Source organism: Neophocaena asiaeorientalis, unplaced genomic scaffold (genome assembly GCF_003031525.2).
Source record: "Neophocaena asiaeorientalis asiaeorientalis breed wild unplaced genomic scaffold, Neophocaena_asiaeorientalis_V1.1 scaffold476, whole genome shotgun sequence".
Classification (NCBI taxonomy): domain Eukaryota; kingdom Metazoa; phylum Chordata; class Mammalia; order Artiodactyla; family Phocoenidae; genus Neophocaena; species Neophocaena asiaeorientalis.
The window spans coordinates 6,039,619-6,062,287 of record NW_020172178.1 but is presented as its reverse complement, the minus strand read 5'-3'; the positions used below and the strand labels follow the sequence as shown (position 1 = coordinate 6,062,287).

The 22,669-nt window shown below is 41.7% G+C and overlaps 1 protein-coding gene across 2 annotated transcripts in view; it reads right to left on the bottom strand.

The window, feature by feature from the left end:
• The window catches only part of EML1 (EMAP like 1), an 85,087-nt gene that overhangs the window by 46,836 nt on the left and 15,582 nt on the right, over positions 1 to 22,669 (bottom strand). For both annotated transcript variants that reach the window (XM_024758862.1, XM_024758866.1), the window contains exons 2-3: positions 21,078 to 21,213; positions 9,057 to 9,191 (exon numbers count right to left, since the gene is read on the bottom strand). In XM_024758862.1, the coding sequence (XP_024614630.1) occupies positions 9,057 to 9,191; positions 21,078 to 21,213 (271 nt within the window). The remainder of the gene's footprint in view (positions 1 to 9,056; positions 9,192 to 21,077; positions 21,214 to 22,669) is intronic.

Here is a 22,669-nt window from a genome sequence, read left to right as displayed (position 1 = left end):
GGGGGGGGGGAGAGTGAATAAACTCTGGGACCAGAATGAGGCTCCATCCATCCCTATCCGAGTCTGGAGTCAGTGCAGATGTTCCCCACCCTGAAGCCCAGGACTGAAGTAAGTCCAGAGGAGAGAAAGGATTTCCCTTCTGGCAAGCAAACGCTCATCTCTTGGCTATTCCGGCCTCAGGCTGCTGGGCCCAATATCTCCAAAATGAACCATGGTGCAATCCAGTGCGGGTCTTTTTACTGCTCTGTTTTTGGCAGGAGGGAGATTTGCTGAAAGAGCTTGGCTGTACACTCCCTAAAGCTGGAAGGTTCGGGAGACTCTCCTAAGGACTCTTCTAACAAGAAGCAGTACCTGGGGGTCACGGAGGACGCGAGGAAGCCTGGAGCCTTCACCAGACCAGTAGCTGGATCTAGAGGCAGCAGGAGGAAACCAGACAGTTGGCCCAAAGAAAAACTCCCACCCGGAGCTGTGAGCTCACACCACAAAGCAGCTATAATCACCTAAGTCACATGTTATCCCCGAAAACGTTCACTGTGGACTCTGGTTGCCGGGACTGTCAGAAGCGGCTGTTTCCCCTTCATCTGATATCATTCAGATGACTCACTGTGGGCTGGGTGTTTGTAAGGGGGAGAGTCCAGCCAAGAACTTGTTCAGACTCAGATGCAACGAGTATTCCCTGCACTGCTCCTCTGCAGTGGGATCCGCGCTTAGCACGTTCGTATCTGTTACTAATTTACTCCAAGGTCCTGAAAGCTGGTCTCCGACACATGGGTGACGCATGTAACAGGGAGCTCTGGAGACGGGAATTAGGGCAGACTGACAGTGGCCAAATGCTTCCGAGCAGAGATACTTGCTTTACAAAATGATTAATAAGGTCTGATCGAGGAGGAGACCGTTCCAAAGTCAAACATGTTTTTTCCCTGCAACTTATTCATCTACAAAAACGGTACCTCTCGGCATACATACCGTGACTCCTGAAAATGACTTCACTTGATGAAATGTGATCCCTGCTGGGAGTCAGGATACTCTGCTATGTAAATAATGATTCTTTTTATAAATTGCCCTTAAGTAAGCAGCTGTTAACTACAAGTAGGGTCATTCAGGAACCATCTATTTAAAATATTTAGAAGTTGCTACTGGGGACAAAAACTACTGCTTCATAGACATTTCCAACCAATGCTTCCAGTTTAACATGGCAGAAGGAGCACAGGGTTTTTTGTTTTTTGGTTGCACTGGGTCTTAGTTGAGGCTCGCGGGCTCCTTAATTGCAGCACGTGGGCTCCTTAGTTGCAGCAGGCGGGCTCCTTAGTTGCGGCTCCAGGCCTCCTTAGTTGCAGCAGGCAGGCTCCTTAGTTGTGGCATGTGAACTCTTAGTTGCAGCATGTGGGATCTAGTTCCCTGACCAGGGATCAAACCCAGGCCCCCTGCGCTGGAAGCGCGGAGCCTTACCCACTGCACCACCAGGGAAGTCCCAGGAGCACAGATTTTGAAGGCAGTTGGATTCGTGTTTTATTTGGGCAAATCATTTTACCTCCATAAACTTTAGATTCTTTCATCTACAAAAATGGGACTAAAACCACTGTGAGGCACAGGGTACCGGCAGGATCATATATAACATGTGACAAAGTATCTAACACACGGTTATTAATTAATATTACTTCCCTCTTCCTCCTAATTTCACTGACAATAACCTATCAATACATGTATGTACTTTTGAGCTCTTCACCTAACAGCCTCAAAACTAAAACAAAATAAAGAATACCATACCAGCACTTATTATTTTAACATTTGTTAAAAACTAAATGACCCCTTGGCTTGAAGAGTGAAACGATCTTTTCATTTGAAAAAAAAAAAAAAGATTCATTTAAATCACCTAATTTCCAACGTTTCGGAATCCAAAATGTAGTGTTAAAATCATCTACCAATAGGTGGTGCTGTTTGCATAGTTCTTAAATGACTATGGTTTTAAAATCTAAGTACAGTATATAGGTAACATCCTTTTATTCATTCAGGGAATGTTTATTGAGCACTTACTGTGTGCCAGAACTGTGCAAAGTGCTAGGAATATAAAGAAGAAAAAATGACACAGCTCTGCCCTCCCAAAGCTTAAGGGGGCGGGGGTGGGGGGGCAGAATGTGTGGGAAGCCCCTGGAGGGTGGGGAGGGAGGAGTTACGGTTACAGATAAAGTTAATGGGCAGGAACAAAGCAATCTGGAAGGCAGCTAACTCAGACCAGGGCGCTCAGGCAGGCTTCCCAGAGAAAGGGGCATCCTGAAGGATTAGCTGGAGTTCTCCTCCTGCCAAGTTTCCAGACACATACATATGCCACTTAGGACAAGGGACAAACCTCCACTTACTAAGTGATAAAAAGTGTAATTCATCAAGCTCTGCATTTGTTTGGTTTTGGTATCTGTTTGATTTTCTAATACTACAATAAAAAGATTTTTCTAGGGGCTTCCCTGGTGGCGCAGTGGTTGAGAGTCCGCTTGCCGATGCAGGGCACATGGGTTCGTGCCCTGGTCCGGGAAGATCCCACATGCCGCGGAGCGGCTAGGCCCGTAAGCCATGGCCGCTGAGCCTGTGTGTCCGGAGTCTGTGTTCCGCAATAGGAGAGGCCACGGCAGTGAGAGGCCCACATACCGCAAAAAAAAAAAAAAAAGATTTTTCTACATATGCTATCTTCTTACTTTCATTTGGGTTTCTCTAATGAAGACTGAGTTTGAATATCTTTTCCTTAGTTAATTGGCAACTCGTATTTCTTTCTCAGCAAACTGTCTCTGTTCAAACCTTTTACCCACTTTCCGATTGACTTAACTGTCCTTTCCTTCGTTGGTGTGTATTGTGACCTTTGGAAATGAAAGACATTGGCCCTTTTCAGTCGTGGGTGTCATTCGTATTTGTTGAGAGGATGAGTCTTCGTGGGTTTTTCCTTCCCACTTCCCGCCAAGCCTTACGCTCTGTCCTGCACATGGTAGGTGCTCAGTGAGTCAAGCAGTGCTGGGAAAGGGTATGAGTAAGGTGAGAGAAATGTTCAGAATTTCTGATTCCTCCCATTTCAGGTTGGGGTGAGATCAGAAACGGGAGTTGGAGAATTCTGGAATGTCCCAAAAAAGAGAGGCACTCAAGGGCTTCCCTGGTGGCGCAGCGGTTGAGAGTCCACCTGCCGATGCAGGGGATGAGGGTTCGTGCCCCGGTCCGGGAAGATCCCACATGCCGCGGAGCGGCTGGGCCCGTGAGCCATGGCCGCTGAGCCTGCGCGTCCGGAGCCTGTGCTCCGCAACGGGAGAGGCCACAGCAGTGAGAGGCCCGCGTACCGCAAAAAAAAAAAAAAGAGAGGCACTCAATATTGGGGAGTGGGGTGAGCAAAGGTGTACAAACATCAGCTCCAACTCTGGGATGGAGAAGGCAAATAACAGTAGTCATACCATCTATGGAGCACCAACGTCGGCCAGCCCCACGCTACGCACACCATCTTGTTTAATCCGCACAACAGCCCTGAGAGGTAGGTATTAGTTTGTACTGGTGCTGAGGGAAACCCCAAAGAGGCTAAGTAACTAGTTCACAGTCACATAACGAAAGTGGCAGAGCTGGGATTAAAATTTGGTTATGGCTATAATGCCCCATCCGTCTACGCTCTTTTTGTTATATTGATTGGGGTAAAACGATTCGTTCAACAAATGTTTATTGGGTACCCACAGCATGCTGGGCACTGTTCTAGGTGCTGGGCTGGTCTGACAGGACTAGAAAAGGCTTGTTGGTACCCAAACGTCCAACAAACGTGCATTTGCCTAGATAAATAATGATCCACATCTGAAATAACGTTGTAAGAGTGTATTTCCTGACACAAAGACATGCTCACACAGCAAGTGAAAAAGAGGGTTACAAAATGTAGGCAGAAGAATATGCTTTATGTGAAAATTATACCCGACACACATGCAACGCCCTAGAGATACAGTCTGGATGGAAACACAATAAAATGGTAGCTGTGAGTTCTCTGAGGGCTGAGATAACAGGGGATTTTCCTTTCCTCTGTTTTGTACATTTGGATATCCTAAAACACATGTTTACTTGTGTAATAAATAGATTACTTCAAAAAGGAAAATAAATCCTGCTGGCGGAGAGTGAGAGCCAGTGTTGGAAGCTGTGGCTATCAGGGTACAAGACAGGGTGAGGAGCCGGTAGATGAAGGACCTTGAACCCAGGCTGAAGATTAAGATTTACATTCCACCATCAGTGATGCTAAAGGAAAAGAAAAAGCAATGCTGAGCCTTGAGGACCCTGAGGTGTCAATCAAAAGACTGCCTCATTGGTGTGCAGAAAAGGGAACCCTCCTGCATTGTTGGTGGGAATGTAAATTGGTACAGCCACTATGGAGAACAGTACGGAGGTTCCTCAAAAAACTAAAAATAGAGTTGCCATATGATTCAGCCATTCCACTCCTGGGCATATATCTGGACAAAACGTACTGTATAGCACAGGGAACTATATTCAATACCCTGTAATAAACCATAATAGAAAAGAATATACATATTATATTATTATAATTATATATATTATATATATAACTGAACCACTTTGCTGTACAGCAGAAACTAACACAACATTGTAAATCAACTCTACTTAAATAAAATAAATTAAAAAAAACAAGACTGCCTCACTGAACGCTAGAGCTTAAAGAAGGATGGAGCTGAGAGCTCCTCTTAGGGTTCTGAACTTCACAGCCTGGATAAAGCAGCCAGTTGCACAACACAGAAGGGGATCTAAGGGAACACTTTTATGTGGTAGACGTCTTCATAATTTTGAAGCTGTCTTCATATTTGTTTACTCCAAAGATGGGCAGTTTATTTGTGTGTTACAAGGTTTCCAGCAGATGGCTGAAACATTTCTTGTTCTAACAAAATCAGCTCATACTGCAACAACTTTTTGATGGAAACAAAGTGTCTTGCTTACAAAGTTGATATATCCTATTCCAGCCAGAACTACAAAGGAGGAACCAGTTGGATAATTGAAACATTTTATCAGTCTAGCAACATCTAACATAAACTATGCCTTACAAACAGTAGTTGTCTTTCTGTCTGATATAAAACATTTAAAAAAAAAGTTTTTAAAAACCTCTCTTGGATTAGTCTCCTGGCGACATTAGATAGTACAGGCTGTTTATCAGAATGTTATTGGTGAGTCCCTATTTAAATTTAATAAATACTTCATTATGACACAAATCACTGTATAACTGTTAATATTCACTTACAATCAATAATATATAGGGGCTTCCCTGGTGGTGCAGTGGTTGAGAGTCTGCCTGCTGATGCAGGGGACACAGGTTCGTGCCCCAGTCCGGGAAGATCCCACATGCCGCGGAGCGGCTGGGCCCGTGAGCCATGGGTGCTGAGCCTGCACGTCCGGAGCCTGTGCTCCGCAACGGGAGAGGCCACAATGGTGAGAGGCCCCCGTAGCGAAAAAAAAAAAAAAAAAAAAAAATAATAATAATAATATATAAAGTGAATATTACATTGCCATATATTGCTTCTGTTCTTATGAAAGTTCTGTCAGTACAAAGATTAATAAGGGCTGTTAAAATTCTGTGGCTCATTACAAGCAAAATATTTTAAAACGTTAACTATTCTAAGATAAAAGCCTACAATGTCACAAGAGAAACTGTTGACTCTCATGACCATTTCCAAAGAAAACGAGATACAGGAGCACGAAAAGTGAAACTCTCAGGAATAATAGTTTCTATGAACACAGAACGCATAATTATTATTAAACAAATTAATGTATCTTGGAAAACGGGGATGTTTAGGACATCAAAAACACTATCATTTTATGTTGGACAGTAAGATCTGTACAGTTTATAGGGAGTGTAATTATTATTATTGAGAAATATAAATGTTGAAAGGAGCCTCCTTCTAATTTTCACAGAAGTGCCAGGTGCACTGAAGACAGCGCTGTATATGGTGTGTGGTCATCCTGAGCTTTACAGCAAACAGTCTGTGATTGACACAAGTTAAAGCACTGCCCTGTGTGAAGGACTTGCTTCTGCAAATCAGGACAGACCCAAAGTTACACCTCACTCACTCACATCCTGATAAGCTTTCCTGTGAATCTCGGGGCCTGCACACCAGCTCTTTCTGATGTGACAGTAACAACCATGAGAACATATGGTCGGTCCTCTGTCTCCGCAGGTTCTGCATCTGTGGAATTAAACACCCACAATCGTAAAGATCCACGGTTGGTTGAATCTGTGGATGCAGAACCCACTGACTAAAGGACTTGAGCGTCTGTCCTTGGTATGGGGGTGGGATCCTGGAACCAATCCCCCTCGGACAACCTGGGATGACTGTATAATACTTTATTTCTCCCCAACCAATTTTACATTTTGCCAAAATCCAGGTTGCACTCATAGGACTGTGTCCTGTGAATGTAAGTTAATATGTGTTAGACCAAAAATAGACTAATAACTTCAGATGTCATCCACCACCTTCATCTTACCAATGAGGAAATGAAGTTCAGAATTTTGGAAAGCCTCGTGAATTATTTTCTTCTACTCTGCCCAGGTCTCAATTTATAACAGCTGCCGTTACTGAGTGCCAAGTGCTATGATAGGTGTTTTCCTACCCAGTTAGCTCTTTGACAAGATTCAAGGGAATTAGGTATAAAATCCCTAATTCACAGAGGGCAAAAACTGAGGCTCAGAGAAGTTAACTGGCCAAATTCACTTACAAACCCAGATCTCCCTTTTACTCCAGAGCCTGTGTCCTTTCCATTACATCTTGCTGTTTACAGTAACCAAATATGGACAATGTGTTAAAATGCAAGACAGCATTCTGGAACCGAGAACGACGTAAGACAGCATCCTGGCACCATGGACAAATACTTGGGTGTGATGCAGAAGAGGTCACGCTGTCTTAGACCACCGAGGATCATGTTTAAAAGGGGAATTGCACCGAGCCCACCTCTCTATCCCTTTCTTTGCCTGCTTTAAGCCGTGGGGACTGGGCATTGGTCCATTAGACTCCAGCTCTGATTCGGTACAAGGTCAAGGTAGTCCAAGAGCGGGGCTCTTCATATGGGAATGGAAAGGAAAGATGAAGGGAAATGGGCAGGCAGCAACAGAAGCACCAGCTTGACCTTCACCTCTGTTGCTTCTCAGCTACTTCTTCCTTCTGTCGGAGTTCCTGCTGCCATCATTCCCATGGGCCCCTAAAGGTGTTTGTCGGTACCAGCAATGACCTGAGAGAAGGCAGGAACTTTCTCTCTGAAGCTCCTTAGGTGCAACTCAACCAGTTCAGTGCTACGTGCGCCTCAACTACTATTCCCGGGCTCTAATGAGACAAAGAATTTATGTTTAAATGGACGTGTTTCGTTGCCTGAATTATTTTTATAAAATGATCAGTAAATTTTCCCAGTCCCTCATTTCCAAATCAAAATTTCCTACGGTAGCATTAAAAAACAAAAAAACCCTTTGTAAATATCTTTCATGGAAATATTTACCCAGCACACTTAGCAAAGCCATAGGATTTAAAAGATACAACAGATCTGGAGTTTGCACAATGCAGATTCTTTTCGGAAATTCTTAATACAAATCAGATGTGCAGAGAAGGAGCCAGGTTTTTAAGAACTGCCAAGATCTAGACATCTCAGGTCAATTTCCAAGCTTACGCTGAATTCAGAGAAGCCTAAAGGCCACCCTGCATCTCTCACTCACGCTCTGCTACCATTTTAACCACTTGGCCTTATTTCCAAGGTATTATCACCCAATTAGCATAATCTTCTGATAAGAAGTCCTATTAATAGTCTAAATTAGAATACAACCCCATGTTAGTGGTTTTGAGATTGTTAATGGACTGTGGACTTGACCTGCTAGAGATATGAGAGGCCCCTGTATCTCTTTCTACAAAACGTATCTTTTAGGAATAAAACTGAAAAAGGGTTTAAGCTTCCTTTACAGGACTGAATCAGAATGGACTTACAAGCTTGGAAATTTTTCAGCCTGTGGGTTGGAGTCCACTGCTTTATGACTAAGCCTTCTCCTTACACGAACATTTGGAAAAAAACAAAACAAAACATGGTTAGCCTGTGAAGCTGAAATTCCTTCCTAAGCCTTGCTCAATAGAGAGAATAGAATTAAAGCACAATGTTTAAAAAGAGAGAATAAAGTACATTGAGTAGATATATACAGAGACAGAGAAACTGATCTCAAATACACAATACATTCTTAAACATAAAACAAGCTCTTAGGGCTTCCCTGGTGGCGCAGTGGTTGAGAGTCTGCCTGCCGATGCAGGGGACACGGGTTTGTGCCCCAGTCCGGGAAGATCCCACATGCCGCGGAGCGGCTGGGCCCGTGAGCCATGGCCGCTGAGCCTGTGCGTCCAGAGCCTGTGCTCCGCAACGGGAGAGGCCACAACAGTGAGACGCCCGCGTACCGCAAAAACCAAAACCAAAAAACAAAAAAAACCAAGCTCTTAAAATGCCCCAAATTAGCTTTCACTAATAAAATGTTACTATTAACAGGGAGCTATCATAATCCATTATAAACCAACCTCAAAGAAAAAACTCAAAGCATGTTTCATGAAACCAGAAAGAAAATAGTTCCTAGTTCTGGTGTTAGCTCAATATTAAAAATAGTTTCTGACAAATCATAAAATTACAACTTTTCACCCAGTCTGTCGCAGAAAATACTGTTCACAAACAAGCCACTGAAATTAATTTTAAAATAGCAGCAGAGAGCATTAGAAATGTAAAGTGCTCCGTATGGAAATTCAGAACAGGTTCTCAGATTCCATGGAGTTGGTACTAAGCAAATTCTCAGAAATGACTTCTGTCTGAATGGGAGCCCTGAGAGTTCAAGTTGTAATTTTCTACTTGGATGATAACTGGTGTGAGCTGTGACCCGCAGCTGTTTGATTAGCGCCCACGGTGACGTCAGGAGAAGGAGTATGGGGCATGGAGGGCTCACAGCTTGTGTGCGTATTAGGGGGTCTTCGGATTCACCTCTGGGAAAAGAGGCCACACAATATCTGAACCGCAGGAACCAGAAGTAAGACGCCCCTTACCTTTCACTGTTCTTTTTGCCACTAGAAGAACTGCTGGTGGATCCCGTGCGATTCCGGTTTCCTTTGGAATCCCCATAGCTTTCCCTTCGACCACCAGGAGATACCCGTTCGGAAGAGCTGGTCCTCTTGATGGTACTAAAAGTACAAAGTAAACGACAATGAAATCCTTCACGGAGTGATTTTATTTTATTGCTGACTGTGAAAATATATACATAGAACGTTCTATTTCCGTGTGGATATTTAAAAGATAGAGTGGTTTGAAATTCCTAACTATAGAGATCAAAAAACTTTTCAGAATGTCACTTGAGATCAATGCCTCTACTCATTGCCTTTGTAACTGTGGCAATCAGTGCAGTTCAAGGTCATAGAGGAATCTGAAAGGTAAGATTCCCAACAATACCGTGAGAACTCTCCAGGGGCCTAGTGGGAGGTGACCCCACCCTTGTGCAGGTTTCAGTCTAGACCAGTGGTGCTTGACCAGGGGTGACTCTGCCCCCCAGGGGCATCTGACAATGTCTGGAGACACTTTTGCTTGTCACAACTGGGGCAGGGGCAGGGCTGCTACATCTAATGCATAGAGGCCAGGGATGCTGCTAAACACCCTGTAATGCCCAGGACAGCCCCGCGACAAAGAATGATCCAGCCCCAAATGTCAATAGTGCTGATATGGAAGAACTCTGGTCTAAAGGCATACGTGGGACAAAGACATTCCACTCTCTATAGGATGCCTCTGTTTAGAGGTGGTGCCCATGCAAGTGCTTACTTCCTTCTGAATAAACAGAGGGACTAGAGTGGTTGGAAGCCTGGTGAGGGATGTCTGGGGAAGACTTCCTGAAGACTGTGAATTTCTGGGAGACAGAAAATGAACGGCTTGAACGTGTTATAATGACACAGTAGGGAAGAGCCTGTCCTAGGAAAAGGGATACCCCACGCACAGGTAATTCACAGGCGTGAGGGGTCAGTTAGGCAGGGCAGGTTGATGGTTTGCTCTTGGAGCCCGGAAGTGTATTACAGGCAGCCCTGTAAAGTTTCTTTGTTTTTTTTAATCTTCATCATTAGGCCATATGTTTCCTGAGATCCCATCTCATTTATCATTCTTATATTCTTTGCAGAGCCTAGTATAGAAGCTTGATAAATATTAATTAAATGACAGGGTGAAATAAATGAAACGATCAATGGTAGTGTCACCCTGACCCTGTCACAGGCAGAGGCATGTGATGCTATAATTTAGCACCTGCTCCGTGAGGAAGAAAGAAGGACAAGAGTGGATGGTGGTGCCGCTCCCGGGTGGGGCTGCGGGGGGAGGTCTGGTCTGGGTGCACAGAGTCAAGGTGCAGGTGGGCGATAACGCAAGTCTGCAACCCAGGAGGTGGCTCGGGATTGGCACTGTCAACTGGGGGGGGTCACTGAGCCATGGACGCGGAGGAAATCTACACGCTGGGAAGGAGAGAAGATGAGAACGGAGAGAACCTCCCCGGGAAAGAGTGACTTTATAAGACGTGAGTTGAGGAACTGCCACAGGAATCTCAGGTAGCAGATAAACCCCGAGGGACTGGGGAGGAAGAACCCCCAGAGGACAGTCAAGGTGCTGGGGTCGTGGATGCAGGAGGGGGACCTCGATGATGATGATGAAGCCTCAGGGGCTCCAGTCAGGGGAGGGTGGAGACGGACCTGAATTTCAATCCAGAGGACACAGGCAGGAGCTGAGAAGCTTGGACAGTGAGACTACTGCCCCTGGGCGGGATTCCAAAGCCTTCCTTTCTCACAATTAAATAACACAGAATGTGCAAGAGCCTTGCACACGGGATGCTCTGCTGTCTTCCCTTCATTCTCTTTTTCCTCCTCATCTCTGCCTTCCTTTGGGCCAACTTTAAGTCCTTTTTCCTCTGTAACTTCCGATCGGTCAGTAAATAATCTCTCAGCACGTTTTCAAAAACTGCATGGTGTATCGGCTTTTGAAAAGCCATCTCGCTCCCTGAGTGAATGGACATAAATAAAATGACCATAATCATGGTGATGTGAAGACACTTTCTGCGTAGTCTTTCTGGTCACTGAGGAAACTCTGAATTGACAGCCCCAGGACCTCACAGCTGGGATCTGCACGGGTGTGCCTTAAGGTCAAAATGTGAATTTTTAGAACTCTCAATTTGAGGACAAGGAAATTATAGATCTTAGGAGAGCCTTACTTACATTTCTGAAATTTAGGATTGAAGTCTAAAAATTACAGAAACCTTTATGTTTAAAGTTCAAGATCTTCCAGTGACGAAAAACACCAAGCTAATTCCACGTTGTGGGAGCTCTCTCTGCTAAGCATCTGGCCCGCCGAGGCTCTCAGGCACACTGCCCCAGCAGCTGGCAGCCCTGAGCGGCACCTCCATAGTGTCCTTGTGGGAGTTCAGGGTAAGTTCATGGCATTTTAAAGGCTTGTATAAAACACCCTTAAAGAGCTGAAAAGCCATGACTATTAATCAATGATAGCAACCGTTAATCGATTTTCTAATAATCAACACTCAACCTGGTGGCTGGAAGAGTTAAGAGGGGAGATCAGTGATGGAACCACGGGCAGCAACGGTTCGCATGTATTAAGAGCTTCGCGTTTTATATGAATCATTTAATTTAAACCTCACATCCCCTGCAGAAGTATCATCGTCCCTATTCTCCAGATGAGGGGACAGCTTCAGGGATACAAAGCAACACGTCTGAGGTTACTTGACCCCTTGCTCTCTACTGGGCCTCCTAGTTAAGGCCACCTAGGGAATTCCCTGGTGGGCCAGTGGTTAGGACTCCTCGCTTTCACTGCAGAGGGCCCGCGTTTGATCCCTGCTCAGGGAACTAAGATCCCACAAGCTGTGCGGCATGGCCAAAAAATAAATAGATAAAATAAAGACCGCCCGCAATTTATGAAACACCGAAGTACGTTAGTTTTGAGGACCTGTTGAACAGAGGTGTTGGACGTCTAAAAATCCAATAAAGGTCAATAATTAATACAGTTATATGATTTAAGCCTTGATCAATGGCAGGCATCGGAGAAGGCCCTCTAAGCTACTGCACTAAAAGGGTGGTAGAACTACCAAAGCATTAGTGAGGGTTACAAAGTAAATCTAAGTACTCCTCACCTGGGTGTGGAACTGTTCAGTCTGCATTGAGAAGACTCACAGACCTGTTTAATCTACGTGTGAGAGGCACGGAAACAAAGGAGAATAAACACGACTGCAATAATAAAAGCGTGGAAAAATATTTTGGTAAACTTCAATAAATTACAGAATACACCGCACATTAAAATGGGAAAACATTTTGGTTTGCATATACAGACTTGGATATAATCCATCGCGGCTCCTTCAAGATATCTGTCATTCACGCATTTGCATTAAAATGTTAAGCTTTTAAAAAAATCTACTATTGTTGTATACGTAGAAAAAACAAGAAATTTCCTTTTGAGAGCCAAGAGCTCTCATGAATTAAAGAGGATTTACTAGGACTCAGAGTGAAGGACAGAAAATAGAGCTTGAAGACAAGACATCTGCAGGAACAAGGGCGGCCGGAAGAAGTGATACTGTATACTCACTGAGAGAAGCCTCCTTCAACAACCAGCAGGGAATATCAAAGAAGTTATGCTCCCTCTGGACAGCAAGTGAGAAATCATGTGCTTTATTTTGAAAGTGGTAGAAGTCCTAGCTTGTGAGAGACTGTATAATAACACAGCACAATGTTTTACTGCTTAAGGCAAGCATTTTTGGTGTAGAAATGCAGATACCATCATTTCTCTTCCCTTCTGCTCTCAACCTCCACTCTCAAACCCACAGTTCTGAAAATACAGTGGCTCTTTGCCTTACACTACGGTTGCATTCAATGGTTTTTGCCAATTTAAACTAAATTTTAGACATAATAAAATCTCTGCAAAGGGAGAACAGAGGAAAAATGGCCATCTTTCTTCTTATGGTTAGATAATAACGCTAAACGTAATAAGTTACCACAGCATCTTTCTTTCATTATGTGATTTAAAACCAAGAATTGGTTTTCCAAAATTTTGCAGAAAAGATCTCAAACTTTTACAACTGAAAAAAAATACCGGGACTTCCCTGGTGGTCCGGTGGAAGCCTCTGCGCTCCCAACGCAGGGGGCCCGGGTTCGATCTCTGGTCAGGAAACTAGATCCCGCATGCCGCAACTAAAAGATCCCGCATGCTGCAACGAAGACCCGGCACAGCCGGGTCCTATTTATAAATAAATAAATGAATGAGTAAATAAAAAGGAAAGAAAGAAAGAAAATACTAATCTGAGGGGAAGCTTGTACTCGTGACCCGAGATTTTCTGATGAGGTCATTTGCCATGACAGCCGGAGGGATTAACGCTAGATTAAAACGATTATCTACTCAACAAATACTCATTTGGAATCAATTTATACTGGGCTGTACGCTGAGCACTGGCAAATCAACGTGGGACCAGGACTAACCTGGTTTTCGTCCTGCAAGGGGTGAGGTAATTGTGACAGATTGAGGTCACGCAACTTCAGTAATTAGGAAATGCTCTTATCTTTGTCTAAAGACATCTTTGTAGCAAGAACCAAGGCATTTCCTAAGAAGGCTGGTGGCCTTAGAGAATTTGACAGACCAAAATAAGTTTTTTTTTCTATCATATGAAGCCAACTACCCGAGCCCAGAGGGGGGGAATTGCAACACTTCTGATAAGAGAATAAGTACCAATTCATCTTCCTCTGTTCAACAGCATGAACTCCCATTTCTAGCTTGTTACAGAGATCACACTCAAAACCTGAATTAACACATACATTTCAATGGATCTCAATGATAAAGAGTATATTAGAAAAAAAAAAAAACCAAAGCAGATTTAAATCATGTAAGTACCTGGCACTGACTTTGGTATTTTTACAAATGCTGTTATTTCTAATGAGTGCAACTATTTTTCTAAAGGACTATCAGCTGTTTGTTTGAAAGCCATAGATATTTACCATCCTACCTTCCAACTGGAGCAGAGCATTTTAAAAATAATGCTCTCTTTTTGTACCAGTTTTGTTCTTTTGATCTCTCTTCTCACAGCTTTGCCCTATTGTAAAGCTCTACTTAGGAGTGGAAAGAATGAGTGATTGTTTTGAGCCAGTGGAAATGTTATTCTATTGTCAGCTCCAGCATCCCCACTGAGGAAGGTATGACCCTACAATGTCTTCCCCGGATTTTCTGCCTTTTCTCCTTTCACTAATGGAAACAAAGCTTTTCCCAAGGATTCCAAATCACGCCCCCAATCGAAGTCTTAATTGGCAACACAAAGCACAACCCCTGGGTGCTGGACAATTTCCAAAGGGGATTTTGTTCTTTAGTACTAGGCTGAAAAAACCCCGGAGAAAAGAAAACAAACATATACCCATCCACACACCAGAGATGCCCCAGCTTGGTTAATTTGGAACTCTGATTACAGAAAAATTCCTACATGATTATAAATGTATTTGAAATGGCTCGGAGGTTGTTTTAATCCTAACAGGCGGAATGCCCAGCTTGCTTCTGTTTTCAAAATTCTCCAAGGAGAGATCTATAGGAACTTCGTCACAGAGTAATTATTATCTGCCACTGTTCGGGTTTCCAACTTCCAGACAGATGGGAATTCACATCCACGGAAGCCCACAAAAGGCAGAGGAACAAAATAAATGAATCACTATGCTTTACACCGAAACACCAAGAGTCTCAGACACTCAATCTAGAAAACCATGTATTTCTAGTTGGCTGCTGGACATTAGCTTATCAAATGAATAAAACTGATTATTTTGTAAATTAAAAAGAAAAGTCTACAAAGGCCTAAGAACATTTCTAGAAGGAAGGTTGTTGTTTAAATGCTAATACACACACACACACACACACACACACACACGCACGCACATACACACATATATAAAATATGATGGCTACTGATTATCTTCCCCCGCCACCATCCTTTCCTTCTAAGACAATATTGCTGAGGGCAAGCACTGTCCATGAGCTCCTTCATACATGGCTGAAACGGGGGGCAGAGGACCCAGGCTTCTGCTCACAGCAAGGGGCCTGGTCCTGTAATGGGTGTTCAGGCCCTGCAGCCCCATATGAATGGGCAATTCTGTCTCTCAGAGTCGCAACTTGCTGCCAATCTCTGCTCAGTCACCCTCGCCCCTGCCTGCTACTCCTGTCAGCACCCTCAGGGGCATCTCAGAACATCACTGTTTCTAAAGAGCATCACCCAGACAGGATGGGGAACACGAAAGGGATGGTTTCCAAAGAGCAATTATATCAAGCATTTTTTTATGAGTAGATGTAAGCGCTGACCTGGAAATCTTTGCAAGTAGCAGCCTATCACAGTGAAAGGAGTGTGAGCTCTGGATCCAGAAAGACCTGCGTTCGAGCCCAGGTTCTCTACTCACTTGATCCCGGGCAAGTTACTTCACTTCTTTGAGCGTCAGCTTACCCACTGGCAAAACAGGGATAATAATATCTACCTTGGAAGGTTGTTTTGAGGATCAGTGATAATGGTATTAAAAGCTTGATGCTTAGTATGCTTTTATTATTAAAAGAGAATTTCTATCATCGTCACGGATTTAAAGAGGGCCCGAAGCACCATTAGGGCTCTTTGTCTTTTTCACATCCTGTGGGAAAGTATCAATTCGATTCTTCAGCAGAGCCTCACTCCTGTAGTCATCTGCATAAATCTCATTCCCCAGCCTTATCCTACCCTGAATCGATGTTTCAAATACTAGAACTCAAAAACACAATTTGTCAGGGATTCTAACAGTTGCGCCAATTAATCCTGCAAGGTCTAAGAAAACCATAAACAGTCTATTGAGTGAAGGATCTTATTGTACTACATCAAAGTTACTTTGGATCAAACACAGAGCCTTCCACAAAATCAAAGTGCAAGAATGCTTGACATACGCTCTCATGAAAGGAACTGTAAGCTAGAAATTGTATCTACATTTCGAATTTTACTTTTATGATTTTTTGCTCTGAAAGAAAATTTTCCTTTTACTTAAATGCCAAATATATAGAGATATAAATTTTAAAAGTTTATTTTCTTTAAGAATAAGGAAAAAGAATTTCATTTTTTCATTAACTACTTGCTACTTTAAAAAGTCAATCTTGAAATTCAACAACTCACTCTTAAACAGCCAATGAGTTAAAGAAGAAATCGCAAGAGAATTTTGAAAATATCTAGAGACAAATGAAAACAAAACATTCTAAAACTTGTGGGATGCAGAGAAAGCAGTGCTAAGAGGGAAGTTTATAGCTGTGAAAACACTTGCATTAAAAAGAAGATCTGAAATCAGCAACTTAATTTTATACCTCAAGGAAACAGAAAAAAACAAGAACAAATAAGGCTAAAAGTCAGCAGAGGGAAGGTAATAATAAAGATTACAGTAGAGATAAACAAAATGGAGAAAAGAAAAACAGTAGAAAAAAGTCCGTGAAACCAAGAGTTGATTTTTGAAAAGATCAATAAAATTGCCCACTCCTCCATTAAACTGAGAAAAAGAGAGAAGACTCAAATCACTAAAATTAGAAACTAAAGAGGGACTATTACAACTGATGTCACAGAAATGAAAAGGATTATAAGAGACTACAATGAATAAATGCATGCCAACAAATTGAATAAACTAGAAGAAATGAGTAAATTCCTAGAAACATACAACCTATCAAGACTGAATCACGAAGTACTGAAAACTCTGAATAGACCTATAACTAGTAAGGAGATTGAAGCGGCAATCAAAACTCTCCCAACAAAGCAAAGCCCAGGACCAGATGGCATGACTCCAGAATTCTACCAAACATTTAAAGAACGAATACCAATCCTGTGGGGGCACATCCAATCTCATTCTAGGAGGCCAGCATTATTCAGATACCAAAAAAAAAAAAAAAAGACAAAACAAGAAAAAATACATGCCAATAACTCTGATAAATAATGATGCAAAAATCAACAAAATACCACCAAACTGAATTGAACAGCACATTAAAAGGATTATACACCATGACCAAGTGGGATTTACACCTGTAATGCAAGGATGGTTCAACATAAGAGAATTGATATAATATTGTACATCACATTAAGAGAATGAAAGACAAAAACCACAGGATCATCTAAATTGATGCAGAAAAAGCACTTGACAAAACTCAACACCCCTCATGATAAAAACACTCAAACTAGGAATAGAAGAAAACTACCTCAACATAGTAAAAACCATATATGAAAAGCCCACAGTGAACTCATACTCAATGGTGAAACACTCAATGGTGAAAGCTTTTCTCCTAAGGTCAGGAAGAAGGCAAGGATACTCACTCTCATCCCTATTGAACACAGTACTGGAAGTCCTAGCCAGAGCAATAAGACATGTAAAAAAATAAAAGGCATCCATGTTGGAAAGGAAGAAGTAAAACTATCTCTGTTTGCAGATGACATGATCTTAGGGAAAACCCTAAAGATTCCACACAAAAAAATGTTAAAACTAATAATTTCACCAAAGTTGCAGGATACAAAAACCAAAACACAGAAATCAGTTGTATTTCTATTCACTAACAATGACCGATCTGAAAAGGAAATTCAGAAAATAACCTCATTTATTATAGCATCAAAAAGTACAAACTACTTAGGAATAAACTTAACCGAAGAGGTGAAAGACTTGTAGACAGAAAACTACAAAACACTGCTGAAAGAAATCAAAGAAGATACAAATAAATGGAAAGTCATCCTATTTTTGTGGGATTGGAAGACTTAATATGTTAAAATGTCTACACTACCCAAAGTGATTTACAGATTCAATGCAATCCCTATCAAAATACCAATGGCATTTTTTGTAGAAATAGAAAAAAAAAAAATCCTAAAATTCATATGGAATCTAAAGGGACCCCAAATAGCCAAAACAATCTTGAAAAAGAACAAAATTGGAGGACTCACATTTCCTGATTTCAAAACATACTACAAAGTAACAGTAATCAAGACAGTGTGGTACTGGAATAAAGACAGATAATATAGACCAATGGAACAGGATAGAGAGCCCAGAAGTAATCCCTTGCATGTAAGGGCAAATGATTTTCAGCAAGGGTGCCAATACTACACAAGGGGGAAAGTCCGTTTCATCAACAAATGGTGTAGGGAAAACTGGACATCCACATGCAAAAGAATGAAGTTGGACCCTTACCTTATGCTACATACAAAAATTAACTTGAAATGTGTTAAAGACCCAGAACTATGAAACTCCTAGAAGAAAACATAGGGGGAAAGCTTTAGGACACTGGATTCAGCAATTATCTCTTGGATATGACACCAAATGTTAAAAATAAACAAATGGGACTGCATCAAACTTAAAAACTTCTGTGCAAAGGAAACTATCAATAGAGTGAGAAAGCAATGTATGGAATAGGAGAAAATATTTGTGAATCATGTATCTGGTAAGGGATTAATATCCAGAATATATAAGGAACTCCTACAATTCGATAACAAAAAAATGAATAACCCAATTAAAAATGGGAAAAGGACTTGAATAGAAAATTTTCCAAAAGATATATACAAATTGCCAACAAGCATATGAAAAAGATGCTCAACATCACTAATAATAAGAGAAATGCAAATGAAAACCATAATGAGATATCACCTCACACCCATGAGAACGGCCACTATCAAGAACAGAAAATAACAAATGTGGGCAAGGATGAGGAGAAATTGGAACCCTTGTGCACTGTTAGTGGGAATGTAAAATGGTGCAGTCATTATGGAAAACATTATGGAGGTTCCTCAAAAAATTAAAAATAGAATTACCATATGACTCAGCAATCCCACTTCTGAGTATATATCCAAAAGAATTCAAAGCAGGATCTCAAAGAGATATCTGCACACCTATGTTGATTGCAGCATTATTCACAATAGCCAAGAGGTAGAAGAAACCCTAACATCCATTGACATGAATTGATAAAGAAAAGGTGGTATACTGGGCTTCCCTGGTGGCGCAGTGGTTGAGAGTCTGCCTGCCGATGCAGGGGACACAGGTTCGTGCCCCAGTCCGGGAAGATCCCACATGCCGTGGAGCGGCTGGGCCTGTGAGCCATGGCCGCTGAGCCTGTGCGTCTGGAGCCTGTGCTCTGCAATGGGAGAGGCCACGACAGTGAGAGGTCCATGTACCGCAAAAAAAAAACCAACAAAAAAAACCAACAAAAAAACAAAAAAAAGAATACACAACGGAATGTTATATAGACTTAAAAAAGAAGAAAATCCTGGGACTTCCCTGGTGGTCCAGTGGGTAAGACTCCACGTTCCCTGTGCAGGGGCCCCGGTTTGGTTCCCTGGTGGGCGAACTAGATCCTGCGTGCATGCTGAAACTAAGAGTCGGCATGCTGCAGCTAAAGATCCCGCATGCTGCAACGAAAACATCACGCGTGCCGCAATGAAGATCCCGCGAGCTGCAACTAAGACCTAGCACAGCCTAAATAAATAAATAAAATACAAAGCCACTTTAAAAAAAAAAAAAGGAAATACTGTCACATGCTACAGTATGAATGAACCTTGATGATATTATGTTAAGTGAAATAAGTCAGCCACGAAAGGACAAATACTGCATGATTCCACCCATATGAAGTGTCTAATGTAGTCAAATCATAGAAACAGAAAGGAAAAAGGTGGTCACCAAGGGCTCTGAGGAGGATTTACTGTTGAAGAGATATATTGGGTTGGCCAAAAAGTTCGTTCTGGTTTCTCCTTCCCATCTTAGGGAAAAAATCCGAACGAACTTTTTGGCCAATAAATAGTTTCAGTTCTGCAAGACGAAAAAGTTCTGGAGATCTGCTGTACAAGAATGAGAATATACTTGACACTACTGAACTGTACACTTAAAAATGGTTAAGACGGTAAATTTAATGTGATGTGGTTTTTACCACTATTAAAAAAAAAAAGAAGAACGAACTGGTAACAGATGGCAACCTGAAACTTAGAAAGTCAGTGTCAATCTTATAACATCTAGATGAATAAAAGACAGTCCATATCTACTGCTGTCAATTAGAATCCAGAAGGTCATTTCACGTTGATTATAAATGAATGATTCAAAGAATTATTAAAAAGGGATGAAATGAGGCTGAGAATTTCATTTTAAAGTTCTAAAAAGCCCTGCAAAACCAATTTTCTTAAAATTCACAAACAATAAGTACATGAAACTCTATCTGATGAAACACAATGCAGGTTTGCTTGGCGAAGGATAAAGCTTTATGTATAAACACTATATACTTAAAAGATAAGACGGGATTGTTACATTTTCATTCCGAGTCACGATGCAGCATCAAACGTACCCTCACCCGCCCAACGGGTATCCCAGCACACCGCAGAGCATACTCACACCCAGAATCCCCAGTGCGCATAAAGCAAGTTAGCATTTTCATGAACTTTACGAGTTCTTCTAACAAGCCCATGAGGTAGCACTGCAGAAAGAATTTCTTTAAGGTTTTCTATGCTATATTACTACCAGATAGTTCGTTTTTTTAGGGCATAAAAATTTAGAAAACTGGCCTGGCATTTAAAATATACAATTTTAATATGATAACTATGAAATTATAGAAAATTAAGAGCAACCTATGCTCTATCTGACAAACATGAACATCTGAAGCTCCACTCTTAGGCATCATTTAAAAGTACGAGCTTATCCAAATTTTACTGATAAAAATTTAAGCTCAGTACAGCAATCTGAATTTTGCTATATTCCAAGCATATTCATTTTTTATATAGGTTATATACTCCCACTTGTTTTTTCAAAAGAGAAGTTTAAGTAAAAACACAAAATGCTGCACTGCGGCTTTAGTGAATGAGATTTCAAAGACTATATGATTACAACTAAAAAAACGCAGACTAATAAATCGACATGGTTCCTGTTTTGGCAACACACCAAATATTGTGCTTTTGTAAGCTTTAACTCAAAGGAGAAATTTTATTAAAGTGTCATATAAAAGAGTAATACTTATTTTAGCATCTGAGCCAGAACTGCTTTCAGAGTTCACGTAAGGCGCTTCTTGCCTACCTTTTGGCTGTGGCAGGTACAGCGGTTTCTTTCCTGGCCCCTGAAGGGGCTGGCAGGGAGCCACTGGCTTTCTTTGGTACCACAGTGCCGTTGTTGACGGTGGTTCTTAAAGGCAAGGTCTGCACCAGTGGTCTTGCTGTAAGACAAGCAGAAAAGGCAATCAGAACTTTCGCCTTTTCAAGGGAACTCCTTACAGGACTTAAGATAATGTAGAAAGAAAAAGGATGTCCATTTCAAATGCTAGCAGAATCCACAAAGGTGCAAAGACAACGGAGCTTTTCAACAATGGTGCCGAAACAATGAACCGAGACACCAACCTCAGGCCTTACACAAAAATTAACTCAGAAGGGACCACGGGCCTATGTGTGAAATGCAAAACTAAAACTTCTAGATGAAAATATAGGAGAAAAATCTGTGTGACCTTGGGTTTGGTGATGGGTTTTTAGATACAATACCAAAAGCACATCCATGAAAGGAAAAATTGATAGCTTGGACCTCATTAAAATTAAAACAACAACAAAACTTTTGCTCTGTAAAAGACATCATTAGGAGGATGAAAAGAATTTATAGACTGGGGGAAATATTTGCAAATCACGTATCTGATAAAGGACTTGTATACAGAATATAAAAAGAACTCTTAAAATTCAACAATAAGAAAATGAATAGCCCAATTTAAAAAATGTGCAAAAGATGTGAACAGAAACCTCACCAAAGAATATATACAGATGGCAAATAAGCATATGAAAAGATGCTCAACATCTTTTATCATTAGGGAAATGCAAATTAAAACAATAATGAGATATCTCTATTACACCTATTAGGATGGCTAAAATCCAAAACACAGACAACATACCAACTGCTGGCCAGGATGCAGAGCAATAGGAACTCTCCTTCATTACTGGTGGGAATGCAAAATGGTACAGCCACTTTGGAAGACAGTTTGGCAGTGTCTTACAAAGTTGAGGCTTATAAATTTTACCACAGGATCCAGTAACTGTGCTTACACTAAGTATGAACCCAAATGAGTTGAAAACTTATGTCTACACAAAACTTTCATTTAATATTTATAGCAGCTTTATTTATAACTGTGAAAACTGGAAGCCACCAAGATGTCCTCCAATTGGTGACGGATAAACAAACTGTGGTCCATCCAGACAATGGAATAGGATTCAGTGATGACAGGAATGAACCAATCCACACAACCATGGTTGAGTCTTAAATTCATATTGCCCAGTGAAAGAAGCCAGTCTGAGAGGCTATATACTGCAAGATTCCATTTAAAGTGACATTCTACAAAAGGTTAAACTATAGAGACAGAAAGTGGATCAGTGGTTGCCAGAGACTGGGGGCGGTGTCACGAGGAGAAGCACAGAGATTCTTCAGGGTGGTAAGTCGTAGTGGTGGATGTGTGATGCTGTGCGTTTGTCAAAACCCACAGACCCTTACAGCACAAAGAGTGAACCTTAATACATGCAAATACAATAATAGTCAATAAGGAGATAGGGGAACCCCATGACGGAATGCAGACTGTGACAAAAGAATCTAACTGCATTACAAACATGCCACGTAACCTCACGGAAGGGGGTGGAGAG